The sequence below is a fragment of the Cucurbita pepo genome, chromosome LG03 (genome assembly GCF_002806865.2).
Source record: "Cucurbita pepo subsp. pepo cultivar mu-cu-16 chromosome LG03, ASM280686v2, whole genome shotgun sequence".
In the NCBI taxonomy this organism is placed as follows: Eukaryota; Viridiplantae; Streptophyta; class Magnoliopsida; order Cucurbitales; family Cucurbitaceae; genus Cucurbita; species Cucurbita pepo.
Window position 1 is genome coordinate 8,320,628 of NC_036640.1, and position 25,417 is coordinate 8,346,044.

The 25,417-nt window shown below is 35.4% G+C and overlaps 4 protein-coding genes and 1 long non-coding RNA gene across 8 annotated transcripts; all 5 read right to left on the reverse strand.

Annotated features, from left to right (window-relative positions):
• Positions 1-3,942, reverse strand: LOC111790359 (peroxisomal (S)-2-hydroxy-acid oxidase GLO4-like). 2 transcript variants are annotated; one of them, XM_023671239.1, is made up of 12 exons: positions 3,701-3,942; positions 2,669-2,817; positions 2,469-2,593; positions 2,344-2,390; positions 2,189-2,266; positions 1,951-2,075; positions 1,770-1,827; positions 1,482-1,544; positions 1,334-1,403; positions 1,110-1,210; positions 817-921; positions 1-257 (listed from the first exon to the last, which is right to left on the reverse strand). In XM_023671239.1, exons 1-12 carry the CDS (start codon positions 3,809-3,811, stop codon positions 78-80), a joined length of 1,212 nt encoding a protein of 403 aa, XP_023527007.1. In that variant the 5' UTR covers positions 3,812-3,942; the 3' UTR covers positions 1-77. The 2 variants fall into 2 exon arrangements, with proteins under 2 accessions (XP_023527007.1, XP_023527008.1); XM_023671240.1 differs by lacking the exon at positions 3,701-3,942 and adding an exon at positions 3,603-3,655.
• A 481-nt stretch (positions 3,943-4,423) lies between these two features.
• On the reverse strand, positions 4,424-5,839 carry LOC111790392. The gene is made up of 4 exons (XR_002814470.1): positions 5,760-5,839; positions 5,605-5,674; positions 5,403-5,503; positions 4,424-4,825 (listed from the first exon to the last, which is right to left on the reverse strand). It is a non-coding gene; the product is annotated as an uncharacterized LOC111790392 (long non-coding RNA).
• A 92-nt stretch (positions 5,840-5,931) lies between these two features.
• Positions 5,932-8,901, reverse strand: LOC111790250 (peroxisomal (S)-2-hydroxy-acid oxidase GLO4-like). Its single transcript, XM_023671115.1, has 11 exons — positions 8,701-8,901; positions 7,668-7,816; positions 7,465-7,589; positions 7,338-7,384; positions 7,183-7,260; positions 6,953-7,077; positions 6,770-6,827; positions 6,577-6,639; positions 6,422-6,491; positions 6,220-6,320; positions 5,932-5,940 (listed from the first exon to the last, which is right to left on the reverse strand). The coding sequence occupies exons 1-11, from the start codon at positions 8,851-8,853 to the stop codon at positions 5,932-5,934; spliced, it is 978 nt and encodes a 325-aa protein (XP_023526883.1). The 5' UTR covers positions 8,854-8,901.
• Positions 8,902-13,220: 4,319 nt separating this feature from the next.
• LOC111790355 (peroxisomal (S)-2-hydroxy-acid oxidase GLO4-like) lies at positions 13,221-17,264 on the reverse strand. 3 transcript variants are annotated; one of them, XM_023671232.1, is made up of 12 exons: positions 17,051-17,262; positions 16,082-16,230; positions 15,882-16,006; positions 15,757-15,803; positions 15,602-15,679; positions 15,366-15,490; positions 15,185-15,242; positions 14,898-14,960; positions 14,750-14,819; positions 14,516-14,616; positions 14,202-14,306; positions 13,229-13,585 (listed from the first exon to the last, which is right to left on the reverse strand). In XM_023671232.1, the coding sequence occupies exons 1-12, from the start codon at positions 17,159-17,161 to the stop codon at positions 13,406-13,408; spliced, it is 1,212 nt and encodes a 403-aa protein (XP_023527000.1). In that variant the 5' UTR covers positions 17,162-17,262; the 3' UTR covers positions 13,229-13,405. The 3 variants fall into 3 exon arrangements, with proteins under 3 accessions (XP_023526999.1, XP_023527001.1, XP_023527000.1); XM_023671231.1 differs by having other exon boundaries at positions 13,221-13,585; positions 14,750-14,960; positions 17,051-17,264; XM_023671233.1 differs by lacking the exon at positions 17,051-17,262 and adding an exon at positions 16,953-17,031 and having other exon boundaries at positions 13,221-13,585; positions 14,750-14,960.
• A 3,063-nt stretch (positions 17,265-20,327) lies between these two features.
• On the reverse strand, positions 20,328-21,468 carry LOC111790383 (dormancy-associated protein homolog 4-like). The gene is made up of 3 exons (XM_023671270.1): positions 21,107-21,468; positions 20,912-21,032; positions 20,328-20,444 (listed from the first exon to the last, which is right to left on the reverse strand). Exons 1-3 carry the CDS (start codon positions 21,342-21,344, stop codon positions 20,417-20,419), a joined length of 387 nt encoding a protein of 128 aa, XP_023527038.1. The 5' UTR covers positions 21,345-21,468; the 3' UTR covers positions 20,328-20,416.
• Between the last annotated feature and the right edge of the window lie 3,949 nt (positions 21,469-25,417).

Consider the following 25,417-nt stretch of genomic DNA (forward strand, 5'->3'; position numbering starts at 1 on the left):
GAGTTCCCAGCTTCCTCTTATTTGTAAGACTAACTCAGCTATGCTTAAATTATATACATAAATGGTATACAGAGGCACTAAAGCATTGAAGGCAGCTTATCGTACGGTGTCCTAACATGGCTTCTAGTAATGTCCTTGATGCATGGGCACCCAGAAAGTGCCATACTAATCTCTAACTCATTCTTCAGCATCTCCAGCACTGTTCTTACTCCTCCTTCTCCCTTTGCTGCCAGTCCAAATAAAACCGGTCTCCCTATCTGAATCAAATCACAACCATTTCTAACATGAGAGGGGAGAGCCATGCCCATAATCAAAGACAAGAAACAAGAAACAGAATTCAATTATAAGTTGAAACCAAGAACCCCAGGATTTTATCCAACATCATTTAGCACAGATCTAACATTGGAGACCTTTTATGTGTGAAAACAAGTGTAATCCCGTTGTAACTTGGAACGAAACTATAGAGTATCTAATAGGTCACTGAAGTTATAATTCTATGTCTAATAGGTTCTTAACTTTAAAAAAATGTCAAATAGGTCCCAACTTTCAATTCAGTATTCAACATGTCCCAAATATATTCAAATTAATAAAGATTAACTTATCTAATAAATATAAAATTGAATTTTACGTTTGAATGAGCCATAAATTTTTAAGTTTGTGTTTAATAGTACATTCGTGAACTTTACAAAAATGTTGAATACATCAAGAACTTTATCATACATATACAAGTTCATGGATTAATCAGATACAAATCTTAAAGTTTAGGGATTTAACCAAAAAAATATGTAATGTTTTAGTTGGTGGTATAGAACTTACAAGGACTGCCTGGGCCCCGAGGGCCAATGCCTTAAACACATCTGTACCCCGCCGCACACCTCCATCTAAGAGCACAGGAATTTTACCCTTGACAGCATGAACAACCTGCATCAAACTTCCTGTTAAAAAACCCAACTGATGAAAGATTATTACAGTTATAAGTAAAGCAACCGTATAGATGATGGATATTACTTTTCAACTACACTTGATATTTGATAAGCGTGACTCTCATTCTAATCTAGTTCAAGTCAGGTGAAATTAATTCTAATATTGTAGTACACAATGAAACTTACCTCTTCAAGGACAGAAATAGTGGCAGGAGCAAAGTCTAGTTGGCGGGCTCCATGATTGGAGACAATAATTCCATCTACACCAGCTTCCACAGCTTTAGTTGCTGCCATTCATCAAACATGTTCGAGAACTAATCAATTGACAGTAACACAACTCATAAACCCAGGAGATAAAAAGAAGGCTCATTTCTTGATTCTAATATCGTTAAGACATAACTGAACCTTACCATCTTCATGAGTGAGAATCCCCTTTATCAGAATTGGCAGACTAGTGATTGATCTTAACCAGCTTATATCCTGTAGATGGTAAAATTTTATAACTAAACTGGAAAGAAAATAGACATACAAAGAATCTGAGCAGATTATTGGACATACTTCCCAGCGGAGAGATGCATCCAACATCTCGTTGGCATAAGTTTCTAACTTTGAACCTTGATCCTACATAAGATCATGAGTCGCAAGTAAGCCTAGGGCATAGAAATGAGGTTTTATAATTTGATATGAATTAAGATACATGGAAGTATGCTTGAGGGAAAGTAAAAGGAAACTTGGATGTATGCACATCCCAGATTACTGATCAAGCAAGATTCAAAAATTCCTCCATTGTATTTGTAAGTGGCAATTCAAATATTCTAAAGCGGATTTTATCAGAATAATACTCACAGAGTTAACGTCAATAGATATGAGGCCTTCAAGATTCTTCACTGGTGGTGCAATCATCCTACAAATTTAACGAAGTGTTTTTACAGATGAGACAAAAACCAAGGCATAGCTTACAATTGAAATGCAAGATAAAGGTATTAAGAAGTTTCTATGGAAAAAAACTGAAACGAAATATTGCTACTTGTTCTTTATGTCAGCCTCCCTTCTACCAAGTCGAGGAGTATCGGCAGTCAGAACAATTGCCTTGTATCCAAATCTCTCAGCTCTCTGTACTAGCAGAGCCGAGATATCGCGCCTTTTGAAAATCTGGTGATTACAGAATAAAAAAACTAAAATTAAGACTTGCGAATAACTGGATTGCTGCTATAGGAAAGAATTGAAAAAGGGATAGAAAAATGTGCAAAAGAAGCGTCATTTACATATAATTGAAAGAAACGAACAGCATTGCAGCTAGAGGCAACTTCCTCTATTGAACAGGTCGAAGAGTAAGACAGAATCTACAAACAAAAGCAACTTAACTAAATTAGCAAATTCAGCAAGTAAAATAACTTATAGCTTGTAGGCACATTAGTACCATTATAGTTTTTGCAGCAGCAGCTGCCCTGGCCGTGGCTTGTTCTCCTGAAAGATCAAAGATATCATCAAGAAAAAGTAGAATGAAAATCAATTCTCAACTAAGCAATATACCAAGAGGTTTACCTTCATGGAATGCCAACTTATGTGCAGCAGTGGGGGCAACCAGGATGGGTGCGGAGATGCGATGGCCCAATATGGTTGTTGACAAATCAATTTGGCTCACGTCCACGAGAACTCGAGGTTGAATCCTGAAAACCATAGAAACCATGAATAACATATAGCATGACTTTTTCAAAGCAATCGTTAGTTAGCTTCAAAATTACATGATTCTACAGAAAGCTTGTATGTTCTCTCTAAGTGTGTGTTCGTCCTCAGCCCCTCCTGCGTAGAAATCATAGTACATTTTTGGAAGTTTCAACCTAGCCAATTCTTTGAAGTCATTCACGTTCACTGGTTCAGAAGACATTTTGTCCTGACAAAAAAGAGACCAGAACATCCTTGAGTGACTGATACTTATATTTGTTAGGAAAAGAGTAACAGATGCCACCCAAAGAACCAGTAGCCATGAAAGGTCTTGAAGCACAGTGGATTGAAATTAGAGTCTCAACTCGCTTAAAATTTATAATAAGAGACTTATGGTACCATGACTTTAGGATGATGCATCCAAATAAACGAGACAAGAGCGAGTTCTCCACAACACCCAGTAAACAAGCAAGAGTAAAGTGAATCAGAACAAAAGGCATAGCGACGATGGTTGATTTAAGATTTGGTCTGTAATCCTCTAGTAAGGACTGAAGATGCATCAATATGTTGTTCGAACAGTTGAAGAACATAGGAAGGTCTTGCCCAAAAGTTCGACCATTGAATTGTGTTCTTTAATCTTCTTTTGGAACAAAAACTAAAAAAAATGGAAGGAATATCTTATATGATAATGCAACTTTATTTTCTCTACTACGATTTAATCTACTTATTGAGGAGGGGGAGATGCGAAGCTTCCCCGTTTCCCCACTGGAACATACAGTACCAACATACTGGTTAGCCAAACTTCATATGTGGAACATGACACATTAGCAGTACACACACAGAGAAATATTAATTTATAATTAGCTTAGAGGGTGACTTTCTTGACAAGTACAACTGAAGCAACAAAGGCATCACAACCAGGGAAAAGCAAGATGTCCCACGAACCTTTTTTCTCAGTAATCTTAACGAAAACTTACATAAGAAAGCAGTAGATCAGCAGAAAGTAAAGCTTACAGATGGAATCTAAGGAATAACACTTCGTCACTTTCATGGAAAACAGAAAAATATGATGATTGCCGCAAACAATTTAAAAGACTGGAATCAGATTTTACCTTGATGTTGTAATTTTGACCCAAGCTCGAAGGTGCAGCCTTCAGTGGAGAACGGGTCGAGAAGTTCAAGTAGTTGACGACAGAAATTTTGCTAATGAATACGTGCACCATAGAAAATATCCATCAAGTTAATTTAAAACCGATGGCATTGTAAATTTGTCGGTACCTTATATCTATCTACTCTGGTTTATCTTCAATTCATAAGCAGTACCGATAGTAACGTTCGATGCCAATGGGTGATGTGCTTAATTTTCTAATGTTGACAACTTTGACATTGATGATCCCAATGTGGAGGCCAGCTATTCCTCATTATCAAACAGACCAGTGTGCTATTCCTCATTATCAAATAGAGCAGTGCAAGTATGGGCCAAACAAAACAGATGTAGCCCAAACATTAAGGCCTGTTGTCATTTATCAATCGCACCACAAATCAATTCTGTTGCTTTCCAGAGATGTGGCAAGATTAATTCTTCCATAACCAATTCATAAAAAAGGATGCAAATGAGTAGATTCTGGGTCTAGCAGCCGTTTCAATTTGAACCCTATCAACACGCTCAAATTCGTTCTTCAGGTCTTCAAGGTACTGGAAAGCAAGTTTTTTTGGGTAAGCATGGTCACAAATTGTCAAATACCAAACACGCCCTTCAATTATTAACTGAATGCTGTCAAGTAAACATAAAATCGAGACACTTCTAAGACAATAGTATGAACACTGCCAATAAATATGGGAAGAAATGGAACCAACTGCAATAGTTCAAGAATGTTTCAGTTCCAACAATACATTATGGTTTGGTGTCAAGTCCAAAATCTGCTTTAGACTATGATCTTGGTATTGCCTAAATGGTGGCCTAATGAATGCATGACAAGAATATAACTTATGTGATTTCATTGCGCATGGAATGCAAACTTGCGTGATGCGAGGATACTGAAAAACATAAGAGCCGGTTTCAATAGACATCCTCGAAGGCTCATTCTGTCCTCTTGATAATATCTTAAACAACGCTTTGCTTGCAGCTCAGAATCTCTCAAATCACGACCATCATCTAGTCCATCAGCATGAGGAAGACCGTCAGAACACGGGCAATCATTATCAGCTTCACCATCTCTAATTTAACACCTACATAACTTTGATAAAATTTGAAACATCATTCAGCAAGTTAGTCAAATTGTCTCATAAACAAGAAACAATTTGAATATGCTTGGGAGCGAAAACTTGAAATACCTAGATTACGTCAAAGAAAATAAAGAGACAAAAAAAAATGATAAAATTAAGATATGTACGTATTGGTGATTTATAACCTTCAACATTTACTCCGAATATCACAATGATCGTATTTCCAAGTCCCTTCCCACTTCCAGTGTAGATTCAACAATAAATATACCAACTGAAGAAAAACATTTCTTGTAATTCTAACTAATCGAACTAAATAACGGAAATCCTTGAAATTCCGCTAAATTCGTAATAACAATAACAAAATTGGTCTTTTCGGAAGCCCAAAGCAAAGCCATGAAAACTTAGGCTCAAAATGGACAATATCATACCATTGTGAGATTCAGGTTTCTAACAATATATTTGGTAAACCATAATTCATGACTAAATATCCTTATAATACTTTGTTCGAGGGTTGTAGAGAAGGAGTCGAGCCTCGATTAAAGGGAGGCTGTTCGAGGGCTCGATATAGTAATACACAAAGAAACTGACCTCTTCAAGGGCAGAAACAGTGGCAGGAGCAAAGTCTAGTTGGCGAGCTCCATGATTAGAGACAATAATTCCATCAACACCAGCTTCCACTGCTCTAGTTGCTGCCACCCATCAAACATTAACACAACTCATAAACCCAGAAGGAGACAAAACAAAGCTCATTTCTTGATCCTAATATCCTTAAGACATAGCTAAAACTTACCATCTTCATGAGTGAGAATCCCCTTTATCAGAATTGGCAAACTAGTAATTGATCTTAACCACATTATATCCTGTAGATGATAAAACTCATAACTAACTAAACTGGTAAAAAAAAAAAAAGACATACAAACAATTTAAGCAGCTCATTGGACATACTTCCCAGCGTATAGATGCATCAAACATCTCGTTGTAATAAGCTTCTAACTTTGAACCTTGGTCCTACATATGATCGTGAGTTGTAAATAAGCCTAGGAGTAATAGAAAGAGGTTCTANGTAGATTCAACAATAAATATACCAACTGAAGAAAAACATTTCTTGTAATTCTAACTAATCGAACTAAATAACGGAAATCCTTGAAATTCCGCTAAATTCGTAATAACAATAACAAAATTGGTCTTTTCGGAAGCCCAAAGCAAAGCCATGAAAACTTAGGCTCAAAATGGACAATATCATACCATTGTGAGATTCAGGTTTCTAACAATATATTTGGTAAACCATAATTCATGACTAAATATCCTTATAATACTTTGTTCGAGGGTTGTAGAGAAGGAGTCGAGCCTCGATTAAAGGGAGGCTGTTCGAGGGCTCGATATAGTAATACACAAAGAAACTGACCTCTTCAAGGGCAGAAACAGTGGCAGGAGCAAAGTCTAGTTGGCGAGCTCCATGATTAGAGACAATAATTCCATCAACACCAGCTTCCACTGCTCTAGTTGCTGCCACCCATCAAACATTAACACAACTCATAAACCCAGAAGGAGACAAAACAAAGCTCATTTCTTGATCCTAATATCCTTAAGACATAGCTAAAACTTACCATCTTCATGAGTGAGAATCCCCTTTATCAGAATTGGCAAACTAGTAATTGATCTTAACCACATTATATCCTGTAGATGATAAAACTCATAACTAACTAAACTGGTAAAAAAAAAAAAAGACATACAAACAATTTAAGCAGCTCATTGGACATACTTCCCAGCGTATAGATGCATCAAACATCTCGTTGTAATAAGCTTCTAACTTTGAACCTTGGTCCTACATATGATCGTGAGTTGTAAATAAGCCTAGGAGTAATAGAAAGAGGTTCTATAAATTGATATGAGTTAACAAATATGGCAGTATCATCCCAGATAACTAAACCGGATTTGATCAAAATATTACTCACAGATTTAACGTCAATAGACATGAGACCTTCAAGATTCTTCACTGGAAAGCCAATCATCCTACAAATTTAACCAAGTGCTTTTCCCGATGAGACAAAAACTAAGGCATTGCTTACAATTGGGATGCAAGATAAAGGAATTAAGAAGATTTTATGGAAAGAAACTGAGATGTGAAACATTGCTACTTGTTCCTTATGTCAGCCTCCCTTCTTCCAAGTCGAGGAGTATCAGCAGTCAGGACAATTGCCTTGTATCCAAATCTCTCAGCTCTCTGTACTAGCAGCGCCGAGATATCGCGCCGTTTGGAAATCTAATGAGAAACTAATTTAGAACTTGCGAAGACCTGGATTAGTGCTATAGGAAAGGATTGAAAAAGGGATGGTAAAAAAAAATGTGCAAAAGAAGTGTAGTTTACATGTAATTGAAAGAAACGGACAGCATTGCAGCTAGAGGCAACTTCCTCCATTGAACAGGTGGAAGAGTAAGACAGAATCTACAAACGAAAGCAACTTAATTCAGTTACCAAATTGCAGAAGTAAAATAATTCATCGCTTGTAGTCACATTAGTACCATTATAGTGTTTGCAGCAGCAGCTGCCCTGGCCGTGGCTAGTTCTCCTGAAAGATCACAGATATCATCAAGAAAAAAGTGGCATGAAAATCAGTTCTCAAGTAAGCAAGATACCAAAAGGAGTAACCTTCAGGGATAGCAAACTTATGTGCAGCAGTGGGAGCAACCAGGATAGGTGCAGAGATGGGATAGCCCAATATGGTTGTTGACATATCAATTTGGCTCACATCCACCAGAACTCGAGGCCGAATCCTATAAACCATACAGACGGCCATGAATAACATATAGCATGAGTTCTACAAAGAAATCGTTGCTTAGCTTCGAAGTTACGTGATTCTATGGAAAGCTTGTATGTTGTCTCTAAGCGTGTGTTCGTCCTCAGCTCCCCCAGCGTAGTAATCATAGTACATTTTTGGAAGTGCATTCCTGGCTAATTCTTTGAAGTCATTCACGTTCACTGGTTCAGAAGACATTTTACCCTGACAAAAAAGAGACCAGACTATCCTTAAGTGACAGATACTAAATTTTGTTTAGGAAAAGACTAACAGGTACTACACAAAGATCTGGAAGCACAGTGGATTGAATTAAGAGGATTTTCTCAACTTTCTTTATAGTAAGAAACTTATGGTAGCAAGAAGTTAGGATGATGCATTCAAATAAATGAGACAAAAGTGAGTTCTCCACAACAAAACACCTAGTAAACAAGGAACAAAAGGCATAGTTAGGATGGTTGTTTAAAGAATTGATCTGTAATCCTAGAGGACTAAAGATATGATGTCCCACATGGTCGGGGAGGAGAACAAAACACAATTTATAAGGGTGTGACAACCTTCTCCTAGCAGACTTGTTTTAAAGCCTTGAGGGGAAGCCCAAAGAGGACAAAATTTGCTAGCAGTGGATCTGGGTCGTTACAAATAGTATCAGAGCAGACACCAGACGATGTGCCAGCTTTCTCGCTGTTCCCCGAAGGGGAGTAGACACGAGGCAGTATGCCAGTAAGGACGCTGGGCCCCGAAGGGGGGTGGATTGTGATGTCCCACATTGGTTGGGGAGGAGAACAAAACATCATTTATAAGGGTGTAGAAACCTTCCCCTATCAAACGCGTTTTAAAGCCTTGAGGGAAAGCCCAAAGAGGACAATATCTGCTAGTGGTGGATCTGGGTCGTTACAGAAGATGGATGAATATATATAGCCAAAATTCTGACAAATAATAATTTATAATCAGTTTAGAGGGTGACTTTCTTGACAAGCCACGAGGAATACAAGTAATGGTAACGAAACTGAGTTTACAAAGCAGTGGATGAGCAGAAAAACATGATCATTGTCGCAAACAGTTGAAAGGAGGCTGAAATCAGTTCATACCTGGATGCTGTACGTTTTGAGCCAAGCTCGAAGGTGCAGCCTTTCAGTGAAGAAGAGATTAATATAAACAATGTAGACATCTACTGTGATTGATATTAAATTCATAATTATTACAGAATGTAGAGGCCAGCTATGCCTCATTAAGCAGACCATTGCAAGTATGTGCCAAATAAACTCTTACCTTGCTTCTTCAACCACATACTATTCTATATTACACTAATAACTTCAGATTTCAACAAATAAATGAGGCTAAATTGCAATTAAAATTGAATAAATAGTTATTAAATAATAAAATTGAATAAATGAGGTTAAATACCAAATGGAAAGCTTGTTAGGATCGCTCAACAACGCACACACTTGATCAAGATGAACACAAAGAACCGGAGAGAGAAAATTCAAGGAGGAATATTGGCTAAAGCTTTTATTGATGACTTCAGGTATGTACAACAAGATAGAATACAGAGAATAAAGAGAAGTACGTTTTTTAGAGCACTGCCTAATGGGGTATATATATAGATTCAATTTACTAAATATAGCTTTCAAAGATTTAAACCTACTAGATATAATCTAACAAATATATCTCTATCAAATCTTTACCAAATATCTACCATATATATCTCTATCAGATCTTTACGAAATATCTTTCAAATATATCTCCCCCAGATCTAGGCATCAAGCTCCATATCCCATCAATCTCCCACTTGGAGACTGATCCAGTCAACCCCAACAATCNAAGATGGATGAATATATATAGCCAAAATTCTGACAAATAATAATTTATAATCAGTTTAGAGGGTGACTTTCTTGACAAGCCACGAGGAATACAAGTAATGGTAACGAAACTGAGTTTACAAAGCAGTGGATGAGCAGAAAAACATGATCATTGTCGCAAACAGTTGAAAGGAGGCTGAAATCAGTTCATACCTGGATGCTGTACGTTTTGAGCCAAGCTCGAAGGTGCAGCCTTTCAGTGAAGAAGAGATTAATATAAACAATGTAGACATCTACTGTGATTGATATTAAATTCATAATTATTACAGAATGTAGAGGCCAGCTATGCCTCATTAAGCAGACCATTGCAAGTATGTGCCAAATAAACTCTTACCTTGCTTCTTCAACCACATACTATTCTATATTACACTAATAACTTCAGATTTCAACAAATAAATGAGGCTAAATTGCAATTAAAATTGAATAAATAGTTATTAAATAATAAAATTGAATAAATGAGGTTAAATACCAAATGGAAAGCTTGTTAGGATCGCTCAACAACGCACACACTTGATCAAGATGAACACAAAGAACCGGAGAGAGAAAATTCAAGGAGGAATATTGGCTAAAGCTTTTATTGATGACTTCAGGTATGTACAACAAGATAGAATACAGAGAATAAAGAGAAGTACGTTTTTTAGAGCACTGCCTAATGGGGTATATATATAGATTCAATTTACTAAATATAGCTTTCAAAGATTTAAACCTACTAGATATAATCTAACAAATATATCTCTATCAAATCTTTACCAAATATCTACCATATATATCTCTATCAGATCTTTACGAAATATCTTTCAAATATATCTCCCCCAGATCTAGGCATCAAGCTCCATATCCCATCAATCTCCCACTTGGAGACTGATCCAGTCAACCCCAACAATCTCCCAATTGGAGACTGATCCAGTCAACCAAGAATTTCATTCTCAATCTGTACCATACCACTTGAGGCTTTGCACAACCTCAATGTTCCAACATCAACACAAAATGTTTGTTGGATTCCTTGTACCCTCTATCTACTCCAAACACATCACCATCTTCCACTAACCTTCGAGTGAAATGGTATCGCCTTTTGTGTTTTGTCTTTGAATGATAGACCGGGTTCCTCGCCAACTACATGACACTCTAACTATCTACCTGAAGAATCTTCTCACGCTGCTTCTTACCTAATTCTTCTAGATAATCTGTCATCCATATCATCTCCTTTCCAGCTTTAGCTATTGCCACGTACTCAGCCTCAACAGATGAAAGAGCAACGCATTTCTGAAGCCTAGACATCCCATCATCCATGGCTTGCTCCCACTTTGTTGTATCCTCCAACTATAGGGCCTCGTCAAGGGGTTTTCGTTCCCCTTCATCAATCACCAACCGATAGTGTAAAGAACGTACATACCTATCTGGTACTCTGATAGTTCTGGATGATCTTTTCAACACTTGCTCAGGTGTCACTTGCTCCGCTTCTGGTTCCTCAGCAATAGTCTCAAGAGTTTCTTGAGTATCCACTACAACATCACTAGGTGAATCTTTCAGCAACTCAACCTCAACTCCCACTTGTTTCACCTCTAGTTACTCAGCAACAATCTCAAGAGTTTCTTGAGTATCTGCTACATCACTAGTTGAATCTTTCAGCAACTCAACCTCAACTCCCACTTGCTTTGTTGTCCCGGAACCTTTCTTCAATTCTTTGGCAGTCTTTGTGAAGCTAACTCGTTTTTATTTGCTCATAACATAGTTCACACAAGGACTCATATCAACAGATTTCAGACTTTCCAAAATTCTTTCCACAGCCAGCATCTTCATTCTTTTAATGCTCATATGTCCAAGTCTATTGTGTCATAGACTTGAATTGGAAGCACTCTCAGCAACAGCAGTCATGTTCATACACCTTGCAGTGGTGTACAAGGTTCCAGATTTTGTGCCACGTGCTACCACCATAGCACTCTTCACAATCTTCCAAGAACTCTTCCCAAACTTTGTTGCATAACCTGTGCTATCCAACTGACCAATAGAGGTCAGGTTCTTCTTGAGACCAGGAATATATCTGACATCCTATAATTCCACTGATTTTCTGCCGGAGTTTTTATGCAGACATCCCCTTTTCTTTTGATCTTCAAATCTTTGTTGTCGGCAAGATACACCTCCTCAAAATTTCCAGACTTGAAATTTCTAAACAACTCTTTATTTGGAGACGAATAAAAAGATGCAACTGAATCCAAAATCTAGGATTCAATTGGACTGTCCACGCTAAGGATTAAAGCATCCCCAATGTCTTCTGCTGAATGTAACAAATCATCGTCATCCTCTGATTTGTGATTTTGTTTCCTCTTTGTATAATATGCCCGAACGTGACCTTTTTTTCCACAACTCCAACACTTTACATTTGGTTTGTTTGGAGATTTTCCTCGGTTCCTTGATTTGGATCGCCCATTGGTTGGGCCCTTTGATTTACTTCTTCCCCTTCGATCAACACTGAGAGAATTGTCGGATGAATCTCCGATTTCTCGTTTGCGAATACTTTCGCTAAGAACTACATCTTGANTGGATCGCCCATTGGTTGGGCCCTTTGATTTACTTCTTCCCCTTCGATCAACACTGAGAGAATTGTCGGATGAATCTCCGATTTCTCGTTTGCGAATACTTTCGCTAAGAACTACATCTTGAATTTCATCGAACTTCAGTTTATCAGATCCTCGTGAACTGCTGATTGCGGCAACAACAGTATTCCACGACTCAGGTAAAGATGAAATCAAAATCAATGCTTTAATTTCATCCTCGAAATTAATTTCCACTGAACTCAGTTGACTTACAATCATATTGATTCGTTTATATGGCCAGCAACAGATCCTCCTTCAAACATTTGTAGATTGAACAGCCTCCGCATCAAATACACCTTGTTCATAGCCGACGATTTCTCGTACATATTCGACTTCAACAACAGATCTGACGTTGTCTTCTCCTTGATAATATTGAACGTCACGTTTCTGAACAGCGTCAACTGGATCAACCCTAAAGCCTTACGATCCTTGAGCTTCCACTGCTCCGTGGTCATAGTATCCGACTTCACCCCCAACAAGGATTCGTGAAGACCTTTCTGGTATAGACAATCTTCAATCTGCATCTTCCATAAACTAAAATCGGATCCATCGAATTTTTCAATTCCAATCTTTGAAATTTCCATCTTCACAGATCGTAGTGAATCTCGTCTCGCTCTGATACCATTTGTTAAGATCGCTCACAACGCACACTTGATCAAGATGAACCCAAAGAATAGGAGAGAGAAAATTCAAGGAAGAATATTGGCTAAAGGTTTATTAATGACTTAAGGTATGTAAAACAAGATAGAATACAGAGAATGAAGAAAAGTACATTTTGAACATTTTGAGATCACTGCCTGCCTAGTGGGTATATATATAGTTTCAATTTACAAAATATAGCTTTCAAAGATTTAGAGATATAATCTACTAAATATATCTCTATCAAATTTTTATCAAATATCTACCATATATCTCTGTAAGATATTTACAAAATATCTTCAAAATATATCTCTACCAGATCCAGGCATCAGGCTCCATATCCCAACAAAGCTTACAACATAGGAGAAACCTTGACTTAGCAAGCATGCGTCCAAGAATTAATCAGAAAACCTAATTCACAGAGGGGAAGAAAGAGATGAGGCCAGATGTGTAGAGACCTTTTTCTGTTTTNTTTTTTTTTGTAATGTAGGGAAAGATGAAGAAACAGAAAAGAAAAAAAAGCGAGAAAGAAAATGGGGAATGCAAGAGCAAATAGGAGAGTACACAAACCTTTTATTTTACATTGTTGTTCTTTTTTTTTCTTTTTTCTTTCTTTTTTTTTTAGAGTTCCCAGCTTCCTCTTATTTGTAAGACTAACTCAGCTATGCTTAAATTATATACATAAATGGTATACAGAGGCACTAAAGCATTGAAGGCAGCTTATCGTACGGTGTCCTAACATGGCTTCTAGTAATGTCCTTGATGCATGGGCACCCAGAAAGTGCCATACTAATCTCTAACTCATTCTTCAGCATCTCCAGCACTGTTCTTACTCCTCCTTCTCCCTTTGCTGCCAGTCCAAATAAAACCGGTCTCCCTATCTGAATCAAATCACAACCATTTCTAACATGAGAGGGGAGAGCCATGCCCATAATCAAAGACAAGAAACAAGAAACAGAATTCAATTATAAGTTGAAACCAAGAACCCCAGGATTTTATCCAACATCATTTAGCACAGATCTAACATTGGAGACCTTTTATGTGTGAAAACAAGTGTAATCCCGTTGTAACTTGGAACGAAACTATAGAGTATCTAATAGGTCACTGAAGTTATAATTCTATGTCTAATAGGTTCTTAACTTTAAAAAAATGTCAAATAGGTCCCAACTTTCAATTCAGTATTCAACATGTCCCAAATATATTCAAATTAATAAAGATTAACTTATCTAATAAATATAAAAATTGAATCTTATGTTCGAATGAGCCTTAAATTTTTAAGTTCGTGTTTAATAGTACGTTCGTGAATTTACAAAAATGTTGAATACATCAAGAACTTTATCATACATATAGTTGAAAAATTCGGAGGCCTAATAGACTTAACTAAAAGTTTAAGAACCTATTAGATATAAAAGTTCATGGATTAATCAGATACAAATCTTAAAGTTTAGGGATTTAACTAAAAATATGTAATGTTTTAGTGGGTGGTATAGAACTTACAAGGACTGCCTGGGCCCCGAGGGCTAATGCCTTAAACACATCTGTACCCCGCCTCACACCTCCATCTAAGAGAACAGGAATTTTGCCCTTGACAGCATGAACAACCTGCATCAAACTTCCTGTGTTAAAAAACCGAACTGATGGAAGATTATTACAGTTACAAGTAAAGCAACTGTATAGATGAAGTTGATAAGCTTGACTCTCAGTCTAATCTAGTTCAAGTCATGTGAAATTAATTTATGCAGGAATTGAAGTAATTTTATCTCCTTGTTTTCACAGCTGTTGCTAATATAGTAGTACACAATGAAACTTACCTCTTCAAGGACAGAAATAGTGGCAGGAGCAAAGTCCAGTTGGCGGGCTCCATGGTTGGAGACAATAATTCCATCAACACCAGCTTCCACAGCTTTAGTTGCTGCCATTCATCAAACATGTTCGAGAACTAAATGACTGATCAATTGACATTAACACAACTCATAAACCCAGACGGAGATAAAAGAAGGCTCATTTCTTGATTCTAATATCGTTAACACATAACTGAACCTTACCATCTTCATGAGTGAGAATCCCCTTTATCAGAATTGGCAGACTAGTGGTTGATCTTAACCACATTATATCCTGTGGATGGTAAAATATTATACCTAAACTGGAAAGAAAATAGACATAAAAAGAATCTGAGCAGCTTATTGGACATACTTCCCAGCGCAGAGATGCATCCAACGTCATGTTGGCATAAGTTTCGAACTTTGAACCTTCATCCTACATAAGATCGTGAGTCGCAAGTAAGCCTATGCAATAGAAATGAGGTTTTTAATTTGATATGAATTAAGATACATGGAAGTGTGCTTGAGGGAAAGTAAAAGGAAACTTGGATGTATGCACATCCCAGATTACTGATCAAGCAAGATTCAAAAATTCCTCCATTGTATTAGTAAGTGGTAATTCCAATATTCTAAACCGGATTTTATCAAAATAATACTCACAGCGTTAACGTCAAAAGACATGAGGCCATCAAGATTCTTCATTGGTGGTCTAATCATCCTACAAATTTAACCAAGTGTTTTTCCAGATGAGACAAAAACCAAGGCATAGCTTACAATTGGGATGCAAGATAAAGGTACTAATAAGTTTCTATGGAAAGAAACTGAAACGAAATATTGCTACTTGTTCTTTATGTCAGCCTCCCTTCTACCAAGTCGAGGAGCATCAGCAGTCAGGACAATTGCCTTGTATCCAAATCTCTCAGCTCTTTGTGCTAGAAGAGCCGAGATATCGCGCCTTTTGTAAATCTGATGATTACAGAATAAAAACTAAAATTAAGACTTGCGAACAACTGGATTGCTGCAATAGGAAAGAATTGAAAAAGGGATAGCAAAATGTGCAAAAGAAGCGTCATTTACATATAATTGAAAGAAACGGACAGCATTGCAGCTAGAGGCAACTTCCTCTATTGAACAGGTCGAAGAGTAAGACAGAATCTACAAACAAAAGCAACTTAACTCAATTAGCAAATTCAGCAAGTAAAATAACTTATAGCTTGTAGTCACATTAGTACCATTATAGTTTTTGCAGCAGCAGCTGCCCTGGCCGTGGCTTGTTCTCCTGAAAAATCAAAGATATCATCAAGAAAAAGTAGAATGAAAATCAATTCTGAACTAAGCAATATACCAAAAGGTTTACCCTCATGGAATGCCAACTTATGTGCAGCAGTGGGGGCAACCAGGATAGGTGCGGAGATGCGATGGCCCAATATGGTTGTTGACATATCAATTTGGCTCACGTCCACGAGAACTCGAGGTCGAATCCTGAAAACCATAGAAACCATGACTAACATATAGCGTGACGTTTTCAAAGAAATCGTTAGTTAGCTTCAAAATTACATGATTCTACAGAAAGCTTGTATGTTCTCTCTAAGTGTGTGTTCGTCCTCAGCCCCTCCTGCGTAGAAATCATAGTACATTTTTGGAAGTTTCAACCTAGCCATTTCTTTGAAGTCATTCACATTCACTGGTTCAGAAGACATTTTACCCTGACAAAAAAGAGACCAGAACATCCTTAAGAGATTGATACTTATATGTGTTAAGAAAAGAGTAACAGGTGCCACCCAAAGATCTAGTAGCCACTAAAGGTCTTGAAGCACAGTGGATTGAATTAAGAGGATTTTCTCAACTCTCTAAAAGTTTATAATAAGAGACTTATGGTACCATGGATTTAGGATGATGCATTCAAATAAATGAGACAAGAGCGAGTTCTCCACAACACCCAGTAAACAAGCAAGAGCAAAGTAAACCAGAACAAAAGGCATAGCTACAATGGTTGTTTTAAGATTTGGTCTGTAATCCTCTAGGAAGGACTGAAGATGGATCAATATGTTGTTCAAACAGTTGAAGAATATGGGAAGGTCTTGCCCAAAAGTTCGACCATTGAATTGTGTTCTTTAATCATCTTTTGAAACAAAAACTTGAAAAAATGGAAGGAGTATCTTACATGATATGCAACTTTATTTTCTCTACTACGATCTTATTCTACTTATTGAGGAGGGGGAGATACGAAGCTTCCCCGTTTCCCCACTGAAACATACAGTACCAACATACTGGTTAACCAAAATTCATATGTCGAACATGACACACTAGCATTTACAAAGGCATCACAACCAGGGAAAAGCAAGATGTCCCACGAACCTTTTTTCTCAGTAATCTTAACGAAAACTTACATTAAGAAAGCAGTAGATCAGCAAAAAGTAAAGCTTACAGATGGAATCTAAGGAATAACACTTCGTCACTTTCATGGAAAACAGAAAAATATGATGATCGCCGCAAACAATTTAAAAGACTGGAATCAGATTTTACCTTGATGTTGTAATTTTGACCTAAGCTCGAAGGTGCAGCCTTCCGTGGAGAATGGGTCGAGAAGTTGAAGTAGTTGAGGACAGAAATTTTGCTAATGAATACGTGCACCATAGAAAATATCTATCAAACAGACCAGTGTTGACAACTTTGACATTGATGATCCCAATGTGGAGGCCAGCTATTCCTCATTATCAAACAGACCAGTGTGCTATTCCTCATTATCAAATAGAGAAGTGGCAGGATTAAGGCCTGTTGTCATTTATCAATCGCACCACAAATCAGCTCTGTTGCTTTCCAGAGATGTGGCAAGATTAATTCTTCCATAACCAATTCATAACAAGGGATGGGTTGGGTTAGTTTGGATTGTATTTCAGGTAGGGTTGGGTTCATTTTTTTAAACCCGAATTGAATCGGTTCAATTTTGGGTTCATGGGCAAAACCTTTGAGTTGACCCAAGCCAAACAAAAATATATAAAATATATTAAGAATTTTTTTTAGTAATGAGTTTGCCAGAGAGGTTTCTACAGGAACCCTGGGTTTGACGCTAGACACATTTTATACCATTTTTATAATTTTCGTTTGTTGGTTTTTTTATTGATTTTTTTTTTCTTTTGTCAATAATTATACCTGATTTGTGTTTGTATGTGAATTTTTAATATATTTTATCTAAGATTGTATTCGAATAATTATAATTTTCAAGAAATATCGGTATTTAGTTATTTATAGTAAATTTTTAATATATTTTATATCCGAATAATTATAAATTGTGAATAAATAAAACTTCAAAAAAAAATTTGGTAACCCAACCCGAAAATAGAGATTTTTTTTTTTCAATAATTATAAATTGATTTATGTTTGTATGTGAATTTTAATATATTTTATCTAAGATTGTATCCGAATAATTATAAATTGTGGATAAATAAAACGGGGTTGTGAAAACACGCCCTTCAATTATATAACTGAACGAAATATTTCGGGTTGGGTTGTGAAAACACGCCCTTCAATTATATAACTGAATGAAACATTTAGGGTTGGGTTGTGAAAACACGCCCTTCAATTATATAACTGAATGCTGTCAAGTAAATATAAAATTCAGATGTTAGACAAACACGACTCCCCACAATGGTATGATATTGTCCCCTTTGAGCATAAGCTCTCATGGCTTTGTTTTGGGTTTCCTCCAAAGGCCTCATACCAATAGAGAGAGTATTCCTTGATTATAAACTCATGATCATTCTCTAAATTAGCCGTTGTGGAACTTTCATCATCCAACACTAGACACTTCTAAGACAATAGTATGAACACCGTCAATGAATATGGGAAGAAATGGAACCAACTATAATAGTTCAAGAATGTTTCAGTTCCAACCGTACATTATGGTTTGGTGTCAAGTCCAAAATCGGCTTTAGACTATGATCTTGGTATTGCCTAAATGGTGGCCTAATGAATGCATGACAAGAATATAACTTATGTGATTTCATTGCGCATGGAATGCAAACTTGCGTGATGCGAGGATACTGAAAGACATAAGAGCCGGTTTCAATAGACATCCTCGAAGGCTCACTCTGTCCTCTTGATAGTTTCTTAAACAACGCTTTGCTTGCTGCTTAGCATCTCTCAAATCACGACCATCATCTAGTCCATCAGCATGAGGAAGACCGTCAGAACACGGGCAATCATTATCAGCTTCACCATCTTTGATTTAACACCTACCTAACTTTGATATTATTTGAAACACCATTCAACAAGTTAGTCAAATTGTCTCATAAACAAGAAACAATTTGAATATGCTCGGGAGCGAAAACTTGAAATACCTAGATTACGTCAAAGAAAATAAAGAGACAAAAAAAAAATATGATAAAATTAAGATATGTACGTATTGGTGATTTAAAACCTTCAACATTTGTTCCGAATATCACAATGATCGTATTTCCAAGTCCCTTCCCACTTCCAGTGCAGATTCAACAATAAACATACCGACCGAAGAAACACATTTTCTGTAATTCTAACAAATCGAACTAAATAACGGAAATCCTTGAAATTCCGCCAAATTCGCTCGGTTTAAGAGTGACATCCATCTGATTATTAGCGTAAACTACAATTATAATGAAGACGCGTGTTCTTCATAAAGTACGATACAAAATCAATCCCGAATCATGATAAGCGGAAACACTAAAGAAAAATCAGAGGGAAAGCCAGTAAAGTAAAGCAAATTTTTCATTTGGTTTAGGGAAATTAACGGACTGTAAAAACAATTGGGATATATTTGCGGTCATAGCCTCCTAGATTTATCCGACGTGGATAAACGTGGTAATTTTTGTTCTTGTTTTAATTTCTGTAAATTTTGTAAATTCGTTTACTAATTTTAATTTTAAAAAATGTCTTAAAAATAAATAAGCTTATTCATTTAATGTCATTTTCTAAAAAATTTATAAAATTTATACTTATTGAACTCATAAATAAATTTATTAAAAGGAAAAGATTAAGATCGAGAAATTATAACAAAATTCGAGTAAAATTGATTTTTTTAAAAAATAATAATAATAACTTATATCTCTTAAATTATATTAATTTTCATTTTAATTTTTAATTCCATCAAATTTTATCTAATTACAAAATAAAATAATTTAATAATTAAAAAAATTGGCCTTTTGAAATATAATTCTAATTATGTGTACGATCCTTTGTTATTTAATCAATCAATAATGGACATTAAAATAGTCTATCAATAATTGACATAAAAATAATAACACTAGAAGTCCATAATTGATTGATAAAATGGTCCATTATTAATAATTTATTTATTTATGATCCTAAATATTAAAAAAAAAATTATTAAATTGTTTGTGTACATGACAACAAATATTCCCGTCATTATCATATATTTTAATTTTATTTAAACTTATCTTAATTTTTGTAGCGCTTAAATTATTTAATTGCATCGATTATTTAATTTGATATTTATGGAAAAGATGAGATAGTAGACAGTCCGGTGTCCTTTAAAAGAGAAATTAATAGTTTACTTAGTATTTAATTAAGCTGTTAATTTAGGATTAATGGGTGTTTTAGAATTAATTAGTTTTTTCTATTTATAAATTTAATTTTTTAATAAATAAAAACTAAATAATTATCAAAAACAGACACAGTAATTATATAGGATTTACACATACAAAATCTAATATTATGAAAGAGATTTGTACAAAAAAAAAAAAAAAAAAAAAAAAAAAAAAAAAAAAAAAAAAAAAAAAAAAAAAAAAAAAAAAAAAANNNAAAAAAAAAAAAAAAAAAAAAAAAAAAAAAAACAGTGAAATTAGAAACGTTCATTTTGTTCTTCCTCACCTCCGTTCCGTTGTTCTCCTCTATCGGTCAACGATCTAATGCAGTTATTACAATCCTGAAATAATAATCATAAATTATGTCAGTATGTGAACTAACAATTCGTTAATTTAAGAAATGGTCATGGGTTTATAATTAAATAATACTATCTCCATTAGTACAAGTTCTTTTGAGGAAGCCCAAAACAAAGTCGGGAGAACTTATGCTGACAATATCATACCATTGTAGAGAGTGTGTTCATTTAACATGGTATCAGAGTCATGCCCCTAAACTTAGCCATGTTAATAGAATCCTCAAATATCGAACAAAAGCATAGTAAAAAAATGACTAAGACTCCAAAAGAGGAATTGTATCGGCTAATTTAGAGAATGATCATCGGTTTGTAATCAAATAATACTATTTTTATTGGTACAAGGCATTTTGAGAAAACCCAAAGCACGGCCACGAGAGCTTATGAATTTTTTTAAAATAAGTCGGTTAAGGAGGGATTTTCACACATTTATAATCGGAGGGAGACAAACTAACCAATCATAAACAGATGGGCTGGTTTGTTCAGGTCCTTCGAGAGGGCGGCGGCGGGGAGGGTAATCAATGGTTCTTCTTCTGGTGAGTCTCTTCACGTGGTCCCCTCTCGGTGTCTCCGGAGCTGCATCAACACCGTACGATCCAGTCAAAGTCAAGAGATACGACTGGATTCCAACACAAAAGTTTACTACTTACGAGTTGACGGTGGAGTCCGCGGAGTTGAAGGGGCGATCGGGGATTCAGGGAAGGAGGCCTGGGAGAGCGTGGGGCTGGGGATTTCGATTCTTGGAGGAAGATTAGAGACGGCGTCGTTTGATAACATGGGCGGAGATCTAGAGGCGGAGAAGGAATTGTACTTACGGAGACGGCTGAGGCCGGAATCCGGCGCCGGACCGGCCAGGGTGTCGTCCCATAATTTTTGGAGGAAACTCATAGTGGAATTAATTAGGAGTAGAAGACGGTGGTGGTGGTGGTGGGTTGTGCTAAATAATGAACATCATGGACTAAAAAGTCTTTGACATTAAATGATTGATTTGATTGAGTGGCGTTGCTTCCTTCCGGCTTCTACCTGGCTTTGCAGCTCCGCAATCAACTACTTCGCTAATATGTTCTATTTTATAAATAATCACCTTATTTGGATTGGTCTACAAACAAGGTTGAAATCTACCGGAGGCTCTGGGGAAGTCGAAATAGGAGAGCACTCATCTTGGGGTGGGCTTACTACTTAGATGCTTTCAGCAGTCATCCGCTCTACACTTGGCTACTCAGCGTTTACCGTGGGCGCGATAACCTCTGGAGCCATTTTTTTTACCGTATAGAGAGTGATATGAACCCAGAGACATCAATCATACAATATGTTTCAATAAAAATGTGAAGAAAATATTGTTGAAATTACAAAAGATATTTCAATTCAGGCTACATTGAAGAAGAATGAAGTTTCATGTTATAAATTTTGGGTGGATTACAATTTAGAGTAAGTTAGAGTTATTGTATTTCATTAATGTATTTTAAGACTCTTTATTTACTTTAGGTTACAATTACATAATGGTTAATTGTGACCATTAAGTATGAATGTTACAACTATTGGAATGTCTTTAATAATTTCATTTTGAGGCTATATAAAGCCATGTATGTTGTATTTGTAAGTAAGACTTGGAAAATATAGTAAAAGAAGCATTTGTGCTCTTCTTTAGCCAATGGCTAAGTTTCTTTGCAATTCTATGTAGTTTAGGTTGCATGTAGAATCATTCAAGCTAGACATGATCGATCTTGCTTGTGGAGTGATTCGAATCTCAAACAATGTTCTTGTCTTGAGATATTCGATCAACAAGGTAATCCGAATCTTACTCTTCTTGTAGTGATTTCCACATATCAGAAAGTGTTTAAGGTCATGATGTTGTGGAATTCCTTAGGTGGAATTGGACTTCGAGGAGCACGATCAAGCTAGTACCAAGAAGATTTAGTGATTCGAGCTTAGACCAACGAACTAAATGGTTTTACTATTGGAATGATCTCAGACTTGATTAGATGACTTTTGTGATATATGAATGACACGTACCATATCTCCTTTATGTGTCAAATTTTTACGATGTTATGACGCGTTATGTAATGATATGATATGTGATGATTATGTTATGTTATGATTTACATCATGATATGAATGTTACATGATACATGTACTTCCAGTATGTTATGATAACATATCAACGTTACTTTTATTACAAAAATAACAGTTTTTTTTTTTTACTACATATTATTTATTTTTTTTAAATTTGAAATTGAGTACAAAATGTTATTTTTCAAAATGAAAATAAAAGAAGGGAAATAAAGAATATATAAAATTTAAAAATAGACGAGAAATTGAGAAGCTTTGAGCCTATAAATTGAGTTGAAGCTGGCGAAGCTGAAGGCTCAGCCGAGCCCAGCCGATCCCAACGCGAAGGGGGCTAAGGAAAGTGGGCAACTAAGCAGTGACATCGACAGTGACAAGGCAAGTAGAAATCCGACCATTTATTTTTTTTATTTTATTTTCCACGTCATTGGATAAGATTTTACACCATTGAAATCTTTTCTTTTCTTTTTTTCCTTCGTAAAAAAATTGGAAAATTATTTAAGAGCTGNTCATCCGCTCCGCACTTGGCTACCCAGCGTTTACCGTGGGCGCGATAACCTTTGGAGCCATTTTTTTTACCGTATAGAGAGTGATATGAACCCAGAGACATCAATCATACAATATGTTTCAATAAAAATGTGAAGAAAATATTGTTGAAATTACAAAAGATATTTCAATTCAGGCTACATTGAAGAAGAATGAAGTTTCATGTTATAAATTTTGGGTGGATTACAATTTAGAGTAAGTTAGAGTTATTGTATTTCATTAATGTATTTTAAGACTCTTTATTTACTTTAGGTTACAATTACATAATGGTTAATTGTGACCATTAAGTATGAATGTTACAACTATTGGAATGTCTTTAATAATTTCATTTTGAGGCTATATAAAGCCATGTATGTTGTATTTGTAAGTAAGACTTGGAAAATATAGTAAAAGAAGCATTTGTGCTCTTCTTTAGCCAATGGCTAAGTTTCTTTGCAATTCTATGTAGTTTAGGTTGCATGTAGAATCATTCAAGCTAGACATGATCGATCTTGCTTGTGGAGTGATTCGAATCTCAAACAATGTTCTTGTCTTGAGATATTCGATCAACAAGGTAATCCGAATCTTACTCTTCTTGTAGTGATTTCCACATATCAGAAAGTGTTTAAGGTCATGATGTTGTGGAATTCCTTAGGTGGAATTGGACTTCGAGGAGCACGATCAAGCTAGTACCAAGAAGATTTAGTGATTCGAGCTTAGACCAACGAACTAAATGGTTTTACTATTGGAATGATCTCAGACTTGATTAGATGACTTTTGTGATATATGAATGACACGTACCATATCTCCTTTATGTGTCAAATTTTTACGATGTTATGACGCGTTATGTAATGATATGATATGTGATGATTATGTTATGTTATGATTTACATCATGATATGAATGTTACATGATACATGTACTTCCAGTATGTTATGATAACATATCAACGTTACTTTTATTACAAAAATAACAGTTTTTTTTTTTTACTACATATTATTTATTTTTTTTAAATTTGAAATTGAGTACAAAATGTTATTTTTCAAAATGAAAATAAAAGAAGGGAAATAAAGAATATATAAAATTTAAAAATAGACGAGAAATTGAGAAGCTTTGAGCCTATAAATTGAGTTGAAGCTGGCGAAGCTGAAGGCTCAGCCGAGCCCAGCCGATCCCAACGCGAAGGGGGCTAAGGAAAGTGGGCAACTAAGCAGTGACATCGACAGTGACAAGGCAAGTAGAAATCCGACCATTTATTTTTTTTATTTTATTTTCCACGTCATTGGATAAGATTTTACACCATTGAAATCTTTTCTTTTCTTTTTTTCCTTCGTAAAAAAATTGGAAAATTATTTAAGAGCTGGGGCCCACACACGTCAGCATCATGGTAGGAATTATCATTTTAACGTTGAATATATGTACACACCTTATCAATAATAATAATAAATCGAAGGTTTTTTTTTTTTGGCTGCTTTAGAGGAAGAATTTAGGAGTGACAACTCATATTATCCGATTTAAATTATATTTCAAAATAATAATTGAGACAACCAATAAAAGTGTGAATAAGATCCGAAAATATTATTATTCAAATAGGATACAAGCTACTAACTAATACCTACCAATAAAAAAAATATAACTATGAGAAAAATAAAATATACTATTAATCAAATCATAAAGTAAAAAAATATTAACCGATTACGCATATCTAATTATTCTATAATTAATATATTCTCAAAATATGAATATCTGACTAATTCAAACTCGCAATAAGTTGTACTAAATTCGGATAATAATTGGGTTGAATTTTTTAAAATTGAAAAAATTTGAGTCAGTTTATGAATTGATATTTTTTTGTTGAGTCGAACAACTCAACTCAGCCCTACACTACTTTTTAAGTTATTATGAAGATAAAGAATGTTTGAAAATTGTAACCGTGGTTAGTGATGCGTGGTAACTTATAAATGTTTGATATTTGAGTGTAATAAAATTTAAATTATTAATATAATATATATAGTGGATAATTATAATTTTTTTAAATAATTAAAAAATAATACAATCGAAACATCAATCCATCCAACTCAACCCGTATATACCCTAAAAATGAGACAAAATTGTTTCAAAATCGTAAAATAAATGTATTTTTAATTTATTTGTAATACCAACAACTAAAATAAAATAAAAAAAGACAAATTGGATTGTGGTGATAGAGCATGTGGGATCCTTAGTCTATCACAAATATATATTTTTTAAAATAAACTATCAAAATTAGTTTTGTTTTTAAATGAAAATAAAATAGTTTACTTGGAAAATATTCACGACGGTGAGTATCTTATCGATGGCTTCATTTACATTGTTGGGTATGAGCGGTT